The 17122-nt window shown below is 45.1% G+C and overlaps 1 protein-coding gene across 3 annotated transcripts in view; it reads left to right on the top strand.

Moving 5' to 3' along the window:
* Window positions 1-17122, top strand: part of LOC111871049 (chondroitin sulfate N-acetylgalactosaminyltransferase 2) — a 365067-nt gene that overhangs the window by 213028 nt on the left and 134917 nt on the right. For all 3 annotated transcript variants that reach the window (XM_033754080.1, XM_023863789.2, XM_033754081.1), the window contains one exon: window positions 15325-16522. In XM_033754080.1, the coding sequence (XP_033609971.1) occupies window positions 15325-16522 (1198 nt within the window). The remainder of the gene's footprint in view (window positions 1-15324; window positions 16523-17122) is intronic.

The following is a 17122-nucleotide window of genomic DNA, read 5'->3' as shown; positions in this document are numbered from 1 at the left end:
AAAGTATTGAGGTGAGGTGTTTCCGATTAAGTCAGCTTTAAAGCAATTTCCAGTTGAAATTTCGGCGGGTTTTGTAGAAGCGCTGTAATAAAAGTGGTAAATCCTCCGCCCCACCCCCTTCCATCTTTTGCCCCTTATGAGATACAATGGCGGGGCCGTACAGCCTGTCCAGGACGTCATAAATGTTATTACCATTTATCACAACTGCAAACAGCCAGCTTGAAGCTCGATGCTAGAGGGCCCAGCAGAAGCCATAAACCTCCGTTGCGTCATTTATACCGCCTTAAACTGAAACGGCGGCTGTAAAAGTTTTATTGGGGGACTTGAACTGAAATTAAGCCCTTATTATGGGTAAGAATTGGATTCGCTTTAAGTTAATTAATAAAGATTCCTTCTTTGCTGGGTCTCACGCTAGTTAACTGTATTGACTTTATTTCGAATGACCATCTTTTAAAGCCGGGACAGCGCAGTCGGTAGCGCGACTGGCTACGGGCTGCACGGTCGAAAGGTCATAGTTCGAGTCCCGGTAGGGGCAAAATATTCCTGTTCTTCGCTTATATAACTCCATGTAATCCGTTGAAACTCAATCGACTTTTCGGAGGAACATGTCGCCTCCATCTTCCGGATTGAGGATTAAGCCAAGCAAAGGACAGCATCACAAACCGATAAGATTCCGATAAATGTTTGAACACGTTTCGGTTCGAAATGCCGTGGAACTTTATAAAGTTAAGCCCTTTTCTAAATACACGTATGTACTCCGGGTAAGTATTTCATGCCCGGGGCACGCGGTAGCGTAGTTGGTTGAGGCACTATGCTAGAAACCGGAAGGTCGCGGGTTCGAGTCCCGATAAGGTGGTTTTACCTTTCAGTTGTCCTAATCCTTCCAGCCTCACTATGGCCCTGGAGTCGACCAGCCTCTGACAGAAATCAGGGATATTCCTGGGGAGGTAAAGGGCGGCCGGGTGGCGCATAAGGCTGACAACCTCGCCGCCATCTGTGAGCCGATTTTGTAGAAAATGTGTGAGCCTCGACGTCTCACGATCCCTGTGGGCCTCCATGGCCTGTTACAGGGATAGCTTTACCTCTTTACCTAAGTGTCTCATCCCCAAAAAAGCATATAAATTCGTACTTTATAGTTACCAGCACATAGCCATCAAGCTCTGCCACAGGTTCGGGAGTCTAGGAATTACGTGACACACTGATTATTTCTCCACTTGAAACGGACACGTCCAATCGATAACAAGGATGCCTTTAGGAGAGGTATCTCGTGCCCAGTTAATTCCATGTGTTAATATTGTGACATGGCAGCTCAAGGACCAGAACAATGGAGCCAGAAGAGACGGCTGTTGCTAGGTATCAGCCAATATACACGTCTCCCTGGTAACGGATACGCACACAACAGTAGAGATTCTTCACTTGTGGACACATTTGGAGCCATGGGCTATGTGCGAGTCAGTCGCCAGCCAGCAACAGCGGAAGCAAGGAACATTGTTGGGTTCCGTAACCTAACAACGGCTAATGAAGTTGAACTGAGAAGACTTAGTTCCTGCTTTAGTGATAAGTCGAGTCCGCGAATTAGCGAGAACGTTATAATTACCTGTAGTTCACCAAATCCAATTACCAATCCAAACCCCGTCTGTAGTCACTTATACACGTGACAGTATTATCGACCTCCTTCTGATCTTCCCTCTTTCTGCTCTTCGTTCTCTGCAGATAGACGGACTTGCACTGTTTGTTGCCCTGCTCCCATCACCACGCGCCTCCTGCCCATAAGTTCTGGAACTAAATTACACTTTCTTTTAAGTGACTCACTGTCGCAGGAAATTCAACTCTTCAGCTGTCCTTTCTAGACCAGAGTTCGTTTCAACTTGACGTTAAAGAAATAACAGGAAGTTAAATTTAGACACTCAGAACGAGAAAGAAGTCACAAATGACGAGATGACGATGGAGGTGTGCAATGGCGGAAGTTGACAAACACATTTCTCTGTGTACGCCCCGTAATGTAAAGCACAATGGAAAAAATTATTCGATCGGAGCGTTTGAGGATGGATTACACTGCGTGCACCCCAACACCGACCACTCCGCTTCAGTTCTTATTATCACCGGGACTGCGGGTTCAAATCTGATACTGCTCCTTCTCAGTGGCCACGTGTTTCCCTGTTCGTCACTCACAAACATAAATTCCATTCGACGCTCAAGAGCCGGTGGGGTTCATACAGCTTCAAGTGGCGGCTCTGGTCTGTTCGCTTTTCGTAACAGGTTTATGGAGTAATTCAAAATGTAGTATCTCCAGTTGATATAGCTTCATTCTGCTTTCATTTTCTTCAACCTTTGCAATGCTCCAGGCTTCCTCATTTGAGGCTACATGTGATACCAGCTAACTAACTAACTAACTCATGGAGCTCAGCCTTCCTTCGTGAGAAACCACCAGTTCCTCAGCTACTCAAGAATTTCCCAAAATTTTATGGAACCCGAAGGTTCATTACCGTGTTCACAAGAGCCCTCTATTGGTCCCTATCCTGAGCCAGATCACTGCATTCCATACCACCCCATCCTATCTCTCTAAGATCCATTTTAATATTGTCCTTCCATTCTACGTGTAGGTCTTCCTATTGGTTTCTTTCCTTCTGGCTTTCCCACAAAAAATACCCTATATGCCTTCTCTCCACGCTGGCTACATGACCTGCCCACCTCATCCTCCGTGACTTGATCATTCTGATTAGACTTGGAGAAGAGTACAAGTTATGAAGCTCCTCATTATGCAGTTTTCTCCAACTTCCTGTCACTTCATCTCTCTTCGGTCCAAATATTCTCCTCAACACCCTGTTCTCAAACACCCTCAGTCTATGTTCCTCCCTTAATGCTAGAGAGCAAGTTTCACACCGATACAGAACCACGGGAAAAATTATAGTTTTGTATATTCTAATGTTTAGCTAGTCACGGTAGCCGAGCGATCTTCACTCACTCGGAAGCCGGGATCGTTGGTTCGAATCCCACAGAAGGCATGGATATTTGGAGTGTGTATGCGTCTATTCTGTGCTTGTGTTGTCCTGTGTTTAGTTCGAGGCCTTGCGACGAGCTGATCACCCGCCCAAGGAGTTCTACCGTCTGTAAAATGATCACGAAACTGAGAAATCAGCTCCAAAGTGGGAGCGAGAGAAAGAAAAAAATGTTATAATATTTACTTTTTTAGACAAGAAGACAAAAGGTTCTGCACTGAATGGTAACAAGCATTGCCCGAACTTAACGTGCTCACGCTTCTGCCATGGATCAGATGCCAGTCTCTTTAAATAGCGTTATCTTCACGCCTTCACTGGCGCAAAGGCGGTGCATCCAGCTTCGCCTGCTCTGCCACCGGCTCCTGTTGCGCCTGATATATGTGTAGTTAGATCCTCACAGAAACCGGCGTCTATACCGCCACTTGTGAAGCCTCCTCGCTGCCTCTGGCTCAGTTCACACCTACAGAACGGTTCGGTCCGAATGTTTACCATTTCAGTTCCAAGAAGCATCACTAGTAACGTAACGAAGAGCTTCCTAAGTTCTAGTGTTCACAGAATATTACAAGGTTAGATCAGATCGCGGAGGACTATCTAGTGAAGTAGAGAACTGTATTCGGGAAATCTAAACAGGAGACATTTCGTAGACATGGGCATGGCAAGACATTAAAATTATGTTACATGTATAACTCCTTCCTGTGTGTGTATCCCTCTTCTCAAGATAAAGATATGGAGAGGCCCATAGGGGTTTGAGACGTCGAGGTTCCCACATTTTCTAGACAATCGACTGACAGATGGCTGTGAGGCTGTCTTACCCCCAGGGTATCCCCCTATTAATGTCTGAATGACTGAACCAGTCTTTACGAAATTTGGTATATATATCATGGCACCTGAGCCCATCTCGACGGCTTACTATATAAACCCCTCTCGTCAGTCTGTGTATCTGTTGCTAGGCAACGGCTCGGTAAAAACGTTACCGCATCAACGAATACACACGCAGCAATAGAAGAAGTGATGGAAGTTTCGTTTTCTGTGAGGTTTGTGTCGTAACAATGGAAAGTAGGAGATTAGTTCTTCAAAGAACTTCATGTTTTCTTATTTACTTTTGTTGTCCACACATGAGTATGCGGTTCATATAAGGAAGGGTTAGTTAGTTAGTTAGTTATTAGAGAGGATGGGTTTCCCCATGCACTTAGACCTGTATTGGTCCATTGTGCTTCCCTCTATGATAGTCTACCAGTCTCTATATCCTACCGGTACTGGTGCTTACCATCAGTCCCGCCCAGCCAGCGAGACCGGCTCTACTAGCTGAGAGGTATCTATAATGCTTCCCCCATCTACCAGAGGTATTAGAGACTGCTGTTGGGCGGGAAACGTCCGTTAATTTGGCTCAGTGACCTCCTTTGGAGATATGAGGTTGTTTTACGTGCCGTAAAGCTACGACACGGGACCCACGGCTTAAAGTCCCTCCCGGAGGACTTGTTCCCTGAATTTTTCCGCCCTTAAAAATTCGACGACCTCCGCCGGGTATTTGAACCCGCGTACTACGAGTCATGAGGTGGGAATGTTACCTCTAGACTACGGAGGCCGCTTTAAGGAAGGGTTAAGTTAGACAACTCGCTGAACAAAATTCCAGCTCTCTTAATTTTGTTTCCACGGAAACAGGTTAACGGTTTTTGATACGGAGCTTTTAAGAGTGGATTTTGTTCTCCTAAACTCAACCCGCGAATAAGATACCTACCCTCCGGTCCAATGTACACGGACTAGTAAACCGTCTGTTCTTGTAACTGTATATGTTGTCTCCTTTGTACGCTGCAGTCCTGTAATTCTGCTCTTCCAAGCGACAAACACACGCACACAGACACTTCTTCAGCGTGTTTCCTTCACAAACACTTTCCTTGCTCATAGTTTTTGTTTCCTTGTTCAAAGAAATAATCAGTGTTTATTCTGAGAACTATGCGAAACCAATAAAGACACTGTGTGAACAGAACGCCGAGTTTTTAACCTATTTACCTTATTTAAAAAACGAAAGTAGGCTTGTGGGGTCACCTTGCTCTTTGTATATCCCCCATGTCAACTTTCGAATGCCTGAACCAGTCCTTATGAAACTCGGTATGTACTCGTATATCATGACACCTGAGCCCATCACAACGGCGTACTTCATAAATCTCTCTCATCAGTCTTTGTGTCTATAAGTGTATCCCCTATCGTTGCTAGGCAACGGCTTGGTAAACACGTCACCGAATCAACGAATACATGCAGCAGTAGAACAACTGTTGGACGCATCGTTTTTGGTAGATCCGTGTCGTAGCAAGGGAGAGTCTGTGGGGCTGTCTTATATCACCACTTTTAATCAGAGTCTGAGTTACTTTACTGTCGGTTTACCGCCAATCAGTTCGTGTTAGCAACAACCCCCTTGAGACTCACGACCAGTAATTTTAATTCCCAACTTAACACTTGCGGTTATAGTCCTTATGTAACATCCTCTCTAACGAGAGGGTATGTCTGTCGTTTACAGTTGCTGCTGGTCCTCTCCAGCGCACATTCTCACGGCCACATTTTACTGTGTTAGATTCGAGACTCCCCCAACCTGGAGGGCCAGGTGACCCGGTTATACTCCCAGACACTGAGTATATGTATCGCCGAGGGCTCCCAGAGCCCTCAGACAAAATATGGCCGTGAGTCTTGCAGGACAAGGAACAAAGAACCACTGTACTGGCGAGGGCCAGCATCGGTTTACTGGGCTGGATTGTATCCCCGATATCTTTGCTAAGCAGCTGCTCGGTAAACACGTTCTCACTGCAACTAAAAATTGCTTGCTTTGTTGTTTTCTATGCGGTCCGTGTCGTATCAAACGAAAGCAGGCAAGCAGTTCTTACCAGAACTTTTTGTTATAGCGTTAAAGTGGTATATTCCATATAGTTTACCGCTGTACTTTATGAGGTTAACTGAATTCAGCGGAACTGCAGAACACGTGGCCTTCATGCCACTCTTGCAGAGACCACAGTTGTAGTAATGCTCCTCGCAGAGACTGTTTTAATTGGATACATCTTGAGACACAGAGCCGACATCTTGTGGCTATTGCCCGGAACGAACTTCGATGCGAAACTGTTTGGAATTAGCATGTCCCCACACTTGGTTCCCCGCCCTCCGCCCCTGGGGCGACTCCCCTTCGTTGTCTGCAGTTGCCAGCGGCTTACAAACAGACTCTTGTCTGGTAGCACTGTGAATGGTGGTAGTGGTTTCCAAACCGTGGTTCGCTCGCATGCTGCTGTTCTTTCTGTTTCATTTATTTAACGAAATCAGCTACATCAGGTCGGACAGTAATTAGAATTACTAACCTTTAAAAGCCTAGTGGTTACTATATGTACCACCCGCTTTAACACACTAAAACTCTGTATTCTGCCCACAGAGTGTATCTGTGTGTTCCGTATGGTTCTCACAATAAACAGCGACTGTTTCCCTAAACAGCATTAACCGGTTGGGCTTTGTAGCGGTGACGTAATATGTTTCCTGTGAGGTACGGACTGAATTATTATATGTCATTTACAAGAAATTCAGAATTTAAAGGGGTTTCATGATGTTTACTATATGTATTGACCATCTTCTAGTGCATACAGTCTCACTTGTCACTTCACTACATGTTTCGGCATCACTGTGCCATCCTCAGGTGTGTTATTTACGTTAAACTATTGCACTGCTCGCCATCATGTGTCGTTTATAAAATAATTTAAAATGTATATTCTTCATGTACTATAATAAAATTTATATATTAAAATTTGTTAAGATTTATCATCTTATACGTCGTGTTTCAAACTCGTGTATTATATCATTCTTCCGCTGTGGGAGTCGTTCTTCCTATATTTTGTGTATACTGTGTCTTGTGATGTGCATGTAGTGCAGTGACAAGTGAGATTGTGTGCACTAGAAGACGGTCAATACATACACATCATGGACGCGAATCAGTGCAACAGGACGCTAAAATACAACATTCTTAAAGGGTTTTATTTGCTAAAATGCGATGTTGTTTAATAATACTAAGACCTTATCCAGCAAATTTTCTTTAAAGTTTCAAATCCTATCTCACTTTCAGAATAGACCTCTTATACCTTTCTGTCATGTCTTCCTTTGTCACATGGCCTCCTTGATTTCAGCTCACTTTCAGACATTACATATGAAGACAAGTGTATCAAGTGTATTACTATTAGCCATGTCCATCATGTGATTTTTTAAATAATTTAACAACCGTACTGAAGGCCCCTTGCGTTCGAAGTCTCTGCAAGGGTAATTATACTGTACGTTGGAAATAAAATCTGGTAATATGCTATTGATGATGATGGTGGTGATCTACATCGCTCTCTGGCAATGACGGCTTCAAAGAAGGTTTACACACAGTTTATTAAACGTTGGCTTTAACAGTTTGAACTCCCAGGGGCAAAGTCTTTCTTGACACACCAGGTATTGCTTAGCCACCGGGGAAGTTCCCAGCATCTTGTGGAACTAAAAAGGTCAGGTATGTTCTGGACGGACCCGATTCGAACCCCGGCTGTTAAGATTCTAGTTCTCCTTTAGTACCATACTTCCCTTATTTTGAAGAAATAAATAGAGGCTTATGAGATCACTTTGCTGTCTATGTCTCCCCTTTTTTTTTCGTTTTCTACGCTGTCCGTGTTGTTTCAAAGGAAATTAGGCGATTAGTTCTTCCCAGAACTACTTGTTACGTTTTCATTGTGTGCTGAAAATAGAACCGAGTAATAACCTAATGATGACGTAACAACCTACGTCACTGTTATATGATGGAGTACCCTCGGCGATGTTTAGACGTATATGCATTGTGAACTCTCTAAGGAAATCAGAACTGAACCCAGTCCCACAGTGTGCAACCTCATCCTGCCTCATTCCCCTCCTCAGGTCACGTGAGCATTATTATTTTTGAACAAGCATCCTCAATAGAAACGACCTTGGGCAGTTTTCATGTCACGTTTCCCTTACACCGAGCAGCCCATTTGGGATTTGCGGCCACACGGTAGCGGGGTTTTCTGTGAGTGTTTCCATATTCCCCCGACAGTCGCCTCTCCAGCCAACGTCTCACCCGTGTTTACCAAAGACCCAGTGGAACTGGGTAATCCTAACTGCCAGAATGTTCTGCTGTGTCTCCTGGGGAGTACTTTACACCTCGCGTTCAACGAGATCCCCTGCACGTCGATCTTTGGTTCTCGTCATACGTGGAAAATGATGACGTCACTATCCGATAGTGACGTCTCCTCAAGGATGTGTAACACTGACTTACATCACAATTTCGGGCATCCGTGGAGCTTCATGTTTGGACAAGAACTTGATTGGATTTATAGTAAACAATAATAATGTAGCGTGTACAGCCGTTGCTATGTAACGACCGCGAGATAGACGAATAAACAACTGCCGTTTCTTGGCAAGAGCTCGGTAATCACGTCCCCGTGGCAACGAATACACACGCAACAATAGAAGAACGGTGTTCTCTGTGTGGTCCATTCCGAGAAGTTATAACCAAGACAGTTGACGGTGAGTTAAAAGTTGAGTTCTGCCTGTCAGCCTGGAAGAGATGGCGTATAGTTGAGTTGCGGGATATTCGCCGGACAGTGACGACGTGAGCACGGAAACTGAAGAGTCTCCATTGTTGAGAGCGTTACCAAGCAACGACTAGTGAAGGCACTGCAGGCTGGAGGAGACCTAGCGTGTAGTGATTTGTAAGGCGTGAGAATCAGCGATAGTGTTATAGTTATTTGTAATGGCATCTAAGTAAAGTTGTCCCTGTAACAGGCCATGGTGGCCCATAGGGTTGTGAGACGTCGAGGTTCCCACATTTTCTAGACAGTCGGCTCATAGATGGCGGAAAGGTTGTCAGCCTTACGCGCCGGCCGCCCTTTACCCGCAAGAATATTCCTGGTACTCATTTCTGTTAGAGGCTTAGTCGACCCCAGGGCCATAGTGCTGCTGGAAGGATTAGGTCAATTGAAAAATTCACCTCATCGGAATTCGATTAAGCGACCTTCCGGGTTGTAGCATAGTGCCTCTGCCGCGTGCCCCCATGGCATGTAAATAGTCGATAAATGTATTCACCAATCCAAACCCCGTCTGCAGTCACCCATAAATCGTTACAATAACAATAATAATATTAATAAACTTGAAGCGACATATTTCAGCCCATAAAGATGACTGAATAATAGGACTTGGTTTCTTCGCGGAGGCGAGTATGTCTCATCTCCACAGCCTCCAGACGGACTCTGGAACCCGCCAGTGATCCATCCAGTGGGTACGAACCCCCCTTTCACTCGGGGATAAAGCAGACGAAGCTAATCTGAGGGCTGCTGAGAAGAGGAGGTTCTCTACTCCTTCCGGGGACCGAACCCAGATATTTCTTTGCTGTATAGTCACTATACTGACTTAGCTACCCCGGTAAATTGTCTTTGATAATTACGTACTTGTTGCTGTAGCCGTGATTTCAAAGCGTTCTGGGAGGAGACTGCAGTTTGCACCAGTGCATCCTTGGCTTTTGTTGCTGTGTAGTGTTCGCAATGTAATGGAAGGGTTGGAGGCCGAGCGGGTGACTGGGTCGCCCCTCCTCTTAACAAGACAGGATAGAATTGTCGAGTGTTCGTTTTGGGGCGAGCTGTGCGTGTTATGCCATCCCCTTGTGTTGAGATTCCGGAAGAGGTTGAGTGGACAAAAAAATTCCATCATCAGTGACAAAACTAAATGTGAGCATGAATGTCACAGTGGCTCTTATGCGTGGATGTACATGCGAGTAGAGTGTCTATATTGCACTAGAGAAAGCATAGAGACCTGTAATTTTGTTCCATATGCGTAGACAATACAATAAAATTCTGTGACGTAATTTTTATGTAGGGCCGTGTCATAGCTCAGTTGGTTAGTCGCTGATTTCCCATCTCGGCGGCCCAGGTTCGATTCCAGCCCAAGTGTTGTGATTTGTGGTGGGTTAAGTGGCACTGGGGCAGGTTTTCTCCGAGTACTTCTGTGTCCCCTGCCAATTTTGATTCCACCGACTGCTCCACACTCATCATCTATCATCCGGGGCTGGAACAATAGGCCAGTTAGTGGCCGACGTACCAAGTGGACTCAGTCTCACCCCACCCCAAGGAACCTGCAACTGCCTTTGATATAATATGACGAATATTTTATTAGTGACCCCACCTTCTCATAATACAGCCGTGTTTAATAGTATTACCATAGCATCTAGTCCTGCAAAAAGAGGGGGCAAAATCCAGGTTTTCAAAATGTGTTCATATAATCATTTTTTCCCCTGAAAATGACAGTTGATAAAAGAGAGACAGTCTATTGGCAGATCCATCTACCTGCAGAATTGGTACTGCCTGGCAGTCGGCGCGTGTATTGATCTGTTTTACCACAATTTCACTCATAATTTATGCGATTTCTTCCCACGTCTTAGGTAACCTATTCTCGTCTGTGAGGGGTATAAAATTGAAGCCGGCAAATAAAGGATCTTAAAATTTAGTAGTTAGTATTTTTGCACGCTCTTTTTTATTATTTCTCCGTGTACTGCGAACATTAATTTATAATTTACATGGATTTGAGGATCTGCGTTAACCCTTTAAAGCACAGCGGTTGTTATATGTGCCACCCGCTTTAACATAGTAAAGCCATTCATTCTGCCCACAGAGTGTATCTGTGTGTTCCGTACGGTTCTCACAATAAACAGCGACTGTTTCCCCAAACAGCATTAACCGGTTGTAGCGGAGAGATCCGGACTGAGCCAGAAGCTCCAGGCTTAGAGGCAACGTGTGTTGGACAGAGTGGTTTTTGCGGATTTAACTTTGCATAGTGTGATCACGCCAACTCCCATTTGGCGAAAGTACGTCAGAGCAGGTTGCAGTTGTGCGCAGTGCATGAGAAACAACAAAACAAAGGGCGAATCTGAGCGTACACCAAGATGGTGGACGTCACAGAACACTTGAAGAAAGGCCAAGCATATTCATAAGAGACAAACCCATCTTCTCGCCAGAGATGATGTTACCTAAGGACTATGGCTGCAAGGGCTCAGTTGAAAAAATCTTTGGTCGTGGGCCTCAAGGGACTTAACACCAAGACAAACTAATTGGCGGTAAACCGTCAGTCGTAAAGTAATTTCGACTTTGACTTTGACCACGCTGAGATGTTTGCGTTTTGAGATGTAAGGGACAGATTAGGGGTACACTGAGTGAGAACTTATTGGCCCCTGTTAATTATACCGGTAGTAAACTGCGGTACAGTAAACCATTAGCGTAAGGTAAAGTTTTCCCTGTCCTTAATTGGTTAAGCGCCTCGCTATGAGGATGTATGGGGGAGTGGAGGTATTGCTGCACCATTTTTTACATCGGCACTAGATGGAGGTGAGTGGTCAGCTTCATTCCCCTGCCGCTTTGTCCCCGGTATCCTAGAAGACAGGGCGGGTCCCAGAGCCGGTCTGAATGAGGTGTAAATTACAGAAAAAATCTGTTGTTCCTGCCTAGAATCGAACCCCGGCCATCCAGTCTGTAGCCCGTCGCTATACCGACTGAGCTATCCCTGCCGCATATCTAATAATTTAGCAGGTTGAAAATTGAGACTTACGTAAGTTGTTAGGCGTTATTTACGTTCAAATGGTTAAATTTGCTTCTGTTTATGTAAAAAGTTAACAAGAAGTTCTGAGAAGAACTAGTCGCCTACTTTCCTTTGATACGACACGGACCGCATACAAAACGAAAACAATTAAGGGGGTGACATGCATACCCACAGACATCAAGGTGATCTTATAATCTCCCCCCCCCCCAAAAAAAAAAAAATATGGGCATACGCAGATATCACGCAAGGTGATCTTCATGAATTAAAAAATTAAGGGGGCTACACAGATGAATACACAGAGAAAGTACGGTGACCTCATAAGCTTTTCTTTTTTTCCAAAATAAGAAAAGTGTGCTAAAATGCGAAGTTGCACTTAATAATTACACCATGCAGGCATTTGAGGGAATGGAGGTATGACTCCATCATTCTTAACCGCGGTGCTAGATGGAGGTTAGTGCTGGCAGCGTTTTGCAAACCCTTTGCTTAGTAGCCAGGCTAGGACTCACAGTACACAGGTGTTTCGGAATCCTAAACGCGCTGCAGAGAGACAAGAGAGTATTTCTTATTTCAGCTTCTCCAACTATACAAGGATGCTTTATTTCTGGTTGGATTTTGTGCCTTCCCGCGTTCTACAGAAATGTATCAGCTCCCCTTAATATAAAAGCAGCCTTTAAACAAAAACGCGTTGACGAAATGGAACGTTATTTGCAAGCATCTCGAAACACACACAAGAACAAACACTGAAATCGTATTGAAGCCAGAATTCGGTGTCTGTCAATATTTGCTGCTGTACCCCCTTCTTCCCCACCCCTCAGCCCGGCTGCTGAATCTACCTGTCAGCCTCGCCCTGCAAAACGCGCGCCGCGGTGCCAACAAGTTGATGGAAATGTCCGGGGGAACATTTGAAACTGACAGCGAGATCTGTCCGCATTTCAATTCAGCGGAACTGAAGGAGAACAGGACGCCTGTTGCTTAGCAACAGTTCCTGTTCACTGGTTCGTGTTCTATTGGTCGACGNTTGCGTTAAATTTTTTTTTTTTTTTTTTTTTTTTTTTTTTTTTTTTGTTATTGAAAAAAATAAAGTAGGCTGATGTGATCTCAATGCTGTGTATCTGTGTATTCACCCTATCAACTTTTGAATGTCTTAACCAAACTTTATGAAACTCGGTATCTCAACAGCATACTTCATGAATCCCTTCCATCAGTCTGTGTCTCTGTATGTGTATCCCTCCTATCGTTGCTAGGCAACGGCTCAGTAAAGTGTATCCCTCCTTTATTCACTAGGCAACGGCTCGGTAAACACGCTCCCTCGGCAACAAATACATGAAACAATCGACGAATTGTTAGACGCATTTGTCTGTGTGTCTGTGTATCCTCTGTCGTTGCTTGGTAACAGCTCATTTTGTTATTCAACAATGCTGTCAATGCGCAGGCGGTGTAGCTACTGGTTACGGGTTGGACAGCCGAGGAGTCGGAGTTCGAGTCCCAGTAGGGGAAATATTTTTCTCTTCTCTACGTCATCCAGACCGGCTCTGGGGCCCACCCAACCTCCTATCCAATGGGTACCGGGGGGCTCTTTCCCCGCGGGTAAAGCGGCCAATGAATGATACTGACAACTCACTTGTAAATAGTGCCGAGGCCAAGAATACGTGGAGCTATACCTCCACTCCCCTCTATGTCTTCATGGCTTAATGCTTAATTATTGATGCGCAGAAGCCAGCCACTAGCCGCTTCAGTGTGTCACTGCTTGCGCTACAGGCCGTGACAGGTTATAATGCTGGCGCCATGGATAATAATTAAGAAAAATTCGGTACATCCTGAGTATGGATGCTTTCAGTTATAATGCTTCTGTAGTCTGGAAGAGGGACATTTCGTTGGGTAGGTTGCCTGCACTGTGCTGACGACTAAGTCGTGTAGGCAGCTGTTCACGCGAATGCAGTAGGGAAATGCATTGCCTGTTTTCTCTCGCGCGCACACCATCGTACATGAAAATGAACTTATATAACTCTGGTAGAAGTTGACAGACCAGATTGTTGTTGATGCTTGTTTCTCGCTGGTTCCTTCCTTGACTTACTCTCCAACTCTGAAGATGGAGACAATATGGTCCTCCGAAACGCTAGCAAATTACCAACTTACACAGGTTCACAGTCACCGCTGTGACCTCATATCGAACCCATATACGAAGAGTTGTATCTACTGGGATATAACACCGTGGAGTCCATTGAAAGTCAAGTGACGTTTCGGACGAATATGTCGCCTCAATCTTTAGGGTCGAAAAATAAGCCAAGAAAGACACCGGCGTGAAAGCAGGAACATTACAGAGCTTGCCACCTGATTTCATGCTGGTTTCTTGCTTGACTTAATCTTCGGTTCGGAAGATGGAGGCGATATACATCGTATTGCCGCTTCATAGTGGTGACGTAATGTGTTTCCTGTGAGGTACGAACTGAATTCTTATATATTGAAAGGTAAAAGGTACAGTTGAACCTGTGCCTAACTAATTAAGCACTACGCCATGAAGGCGTATGAGGGAGTGGTGGAAGTATATAGCCACGTTTTCTTGTCCTCGGCACTAGCTGGAGGAGAATGGTCAGCTTCACACCCCGGCCGCTTTACTCCCGGTACCCATTGGATAGGAGGCTGGGTGGACCCCAGAGCCGGTCTAGAGCACGTTAAGGATAGGAAATTCTTGACCCAACCGGGTCTCGAACTCCGACCCCTTGGGCGTCTAGCCCGAAGCTAGGCGCTATACCGACTACGCCGTCGCAGCTGCAGTGTGAAAAATTTGCGAAGTTTCCTTTGGCATTCAGACAGGTGGAAAATCGCTCAGAGTGATAAAAACCCAAGCCATTCCGTCTAAACTCTGCAGTGTATGGTTTTCTTCAATTATAGTGCGCGATTGCTGTGTTAATATTAATTTTTAGACATAATTGGCGGCTAGCGGATACTGCACGGAACCCCGGCCAGTAGGCAGTGTGTATAATACAGTGATAAAGTAAGTCGAGTAACTGAACACGCGTCATCAAACAGTTACACGCCGTCTCTTATCGTGTGGCAGGTAATTTCCGTTGCTTTGACGTGCTACCGGTTCCACAGTTTCCACTCTTCACCGCGATGCATTTCAAAGCGTTTGTTACCTCTAACACGTGTATAGCCCGCTGCAAAATTACCCGTGACTGTTCCACGTCCGTAGCATTTAAATAGCCTGCGATAAAATTCAGAGCTGAAATACGGAAATCATTTAGTCTGCATGAGTAAAATCACTTCAGTTTAAATGTTATAGAATATACAGGGTGTTCGCTTTAATCATATGCGACATGATATAATATTGGTCGGATTTTTCAAATTCCAGGACGTTATAGATATCTGTGGGAACCGCGATAGCGTAGTCGGTATATCAACTGGCTACGGATTGGACGACTGAGGGGTTGGATTTCGAGTCCCGTTAGGGTCAAGAATTTTCTCTTCTCAAAGTCGTCCAGACCGTCTATGTGGTCCACTCACCCTCCTATCCAATGGGTACTGAGGGCACTTTCCCCGGGGGTAAAGTGGCCTGGTCGTGAAGCTGACCACTCAACTCGAACTAGTGCCGAAATCAGGAAAATGTTGACCTGTGCAATCACTCCCCCATACGTCTTCATGGCGCAGTGCTTAATTAGTTAAGCACAGAAACAACTTTACCTTTCTTATCAGAACGGTGGTGCCAATTATCTGTTCTCTTCTTTCGCAGGAAACGGTCTCGGTTCTTCCGCTTTAGGCTCCCAGCAGCTCCAGGATCCTCCTGGGCTCAACTTCAACCTGACTTCGTCATCATCGTCGTCCTCTTCAGCGCAAGGCATTTCCGGCGACTGCATCTCGTACATTCGACGGCAGCTGAGTCTGGCCGAGATCTCCAGAGGCGTGCCTTTGAACAACGAATATGAACTAATTGCCTTCAGCCACTTCACCTTCAGTCGCGTGTATCCTGTTGACCTCGGACTTGGTAAGCGCGTCGTCGAGAAACCAATTGGATTCAAACGCAAGGACATCGTAGAAGCCTTAGTGAAAGCACTCGAGTCCTTAAACAAAAACGTAACGACTCCTTCAGCAGTTAATAATAATAGTAATAATAACAACGTTAATCTAAACTCAAAAACTTATCCGAATCGTTATACGTTAGACGATTTTTTGGAAGGACTTTACAGAAACGAACCTACGACAGGTACTCAATATGAAATGTATTTTAGGACTAAAAATATAAATACAAGTAATAAAAGCCATATGGACCAAGTGACGTCTGGTGTTACCAAAGTTATCCTGATGAGGCCGTTTGCGCCTTTGCAGACAGTTTCTGCAGAGACACTGCCAGTCGCGAAAGACAAAGAGTTCATTCATATTATTCTGCCGTTGTCAGGACGGACTGTAACATTTCAGAGCTTCATGGACAAGTTCGTGAAGATTGCTCTGAAGAACGACAGAAGAGTGCTTCTGACAGTTGTGTACTTCGGCGAGGAAGGCTTGGCCGAAGCGCGGAAAATCATGTCAAGAGTGTTGGTGACGAAAAACAGTGGTGGTAACAGTAACAATTTAAGGTTGTTGGCTTTGAATGAGACTTTCTCGCGGGGTAAGGGGTTGAGGGTTGGTGCTGAACGTGTTTGGGACCATCAGGGTTCGTCAAACGGCCCCATGAGCAGCCATCATAAGGGAGATGTCCTCCTGTTCATGTGTGATGTCGACATTGTCTTCAGCGCACGATTTCTGGACAGATGCCGATGGAACACTGAACCTGGCCGCAAAGTGTATTATCCAGTGGTGTTCAGCCTGTACAACCCCCACGTCGTGTACACCCTCCAGGGAAAGGAGGTACCGGTGGAGACGGATCAACTCGTCATATCACGTGACACCGGATTCTGGAGGGACTTCGGCTATGGCATGACGTGCCAGTATAGGTATGCTGACCACATTTTAATCGTTGATTAATGTCTGTATTCATGGTTCTTCTGAGCCTCGACTGTTACAACTAACCGATGGTTATTCTGGGTTTGTGTACCAACCTGTGAAAGTTTGTTTCCCGCAGATCGGCAATTCATCATCCCACAGAATCCTCCTATAGACCTTGGTAATTGTATTTGGTTACCGCCCACGAGCATATACAGAGTGTCCCAGGAGTAAAGGTCATAATTCTGGGAGGTCATTGTATCCGTCATTCTGAGCAAGAAAGTATATATGTACATGTGTCCTATTCCGAACGGTTTCCGAGATAGACCTATTTCACTGTACACTGTACAGACGAGCAACACGCCATATCCTCAAACGAGTTGCAAAGTGCATTGATGTTGACGGTGGAATTTTCGAAAATGCATTATACTAGGTAAACTGTGCCAACTTTGTCACTTGAACAATAAATACCGGTATTAGAAACAGTACGTAATATCTCTTTCTTATCAACAGTTTTGGAACTGTACAGCCAAATAGCTCGGAAACCGTTCGGAATAGGACACACGTACATATACATTTTTTTTGCTCAGAATGACCGATACTGTGACCTC

The sequence above is a fragment of the Cryptotermes secundus genome, unplaced genomic scaffold, assembly GCF_002891405.2.
Source record: "Cryptotermes secundus unplaced genomic scaffold, Csec_1.0 scaffold73, whole genome shotgun sequence".
Classification (NCBI taxonomy): domain Eukaryota; kingdom Metazoa; phylum Arthropoda; class Insecta; order Blattodea; family Kalotermitidae; genus Cryptotermes; species Cryptotermes secundus.
Note: the sequence above shows the minus strand (reverse complement) of the source record. Positions and strands in the feature narration are given on the sequence as shown.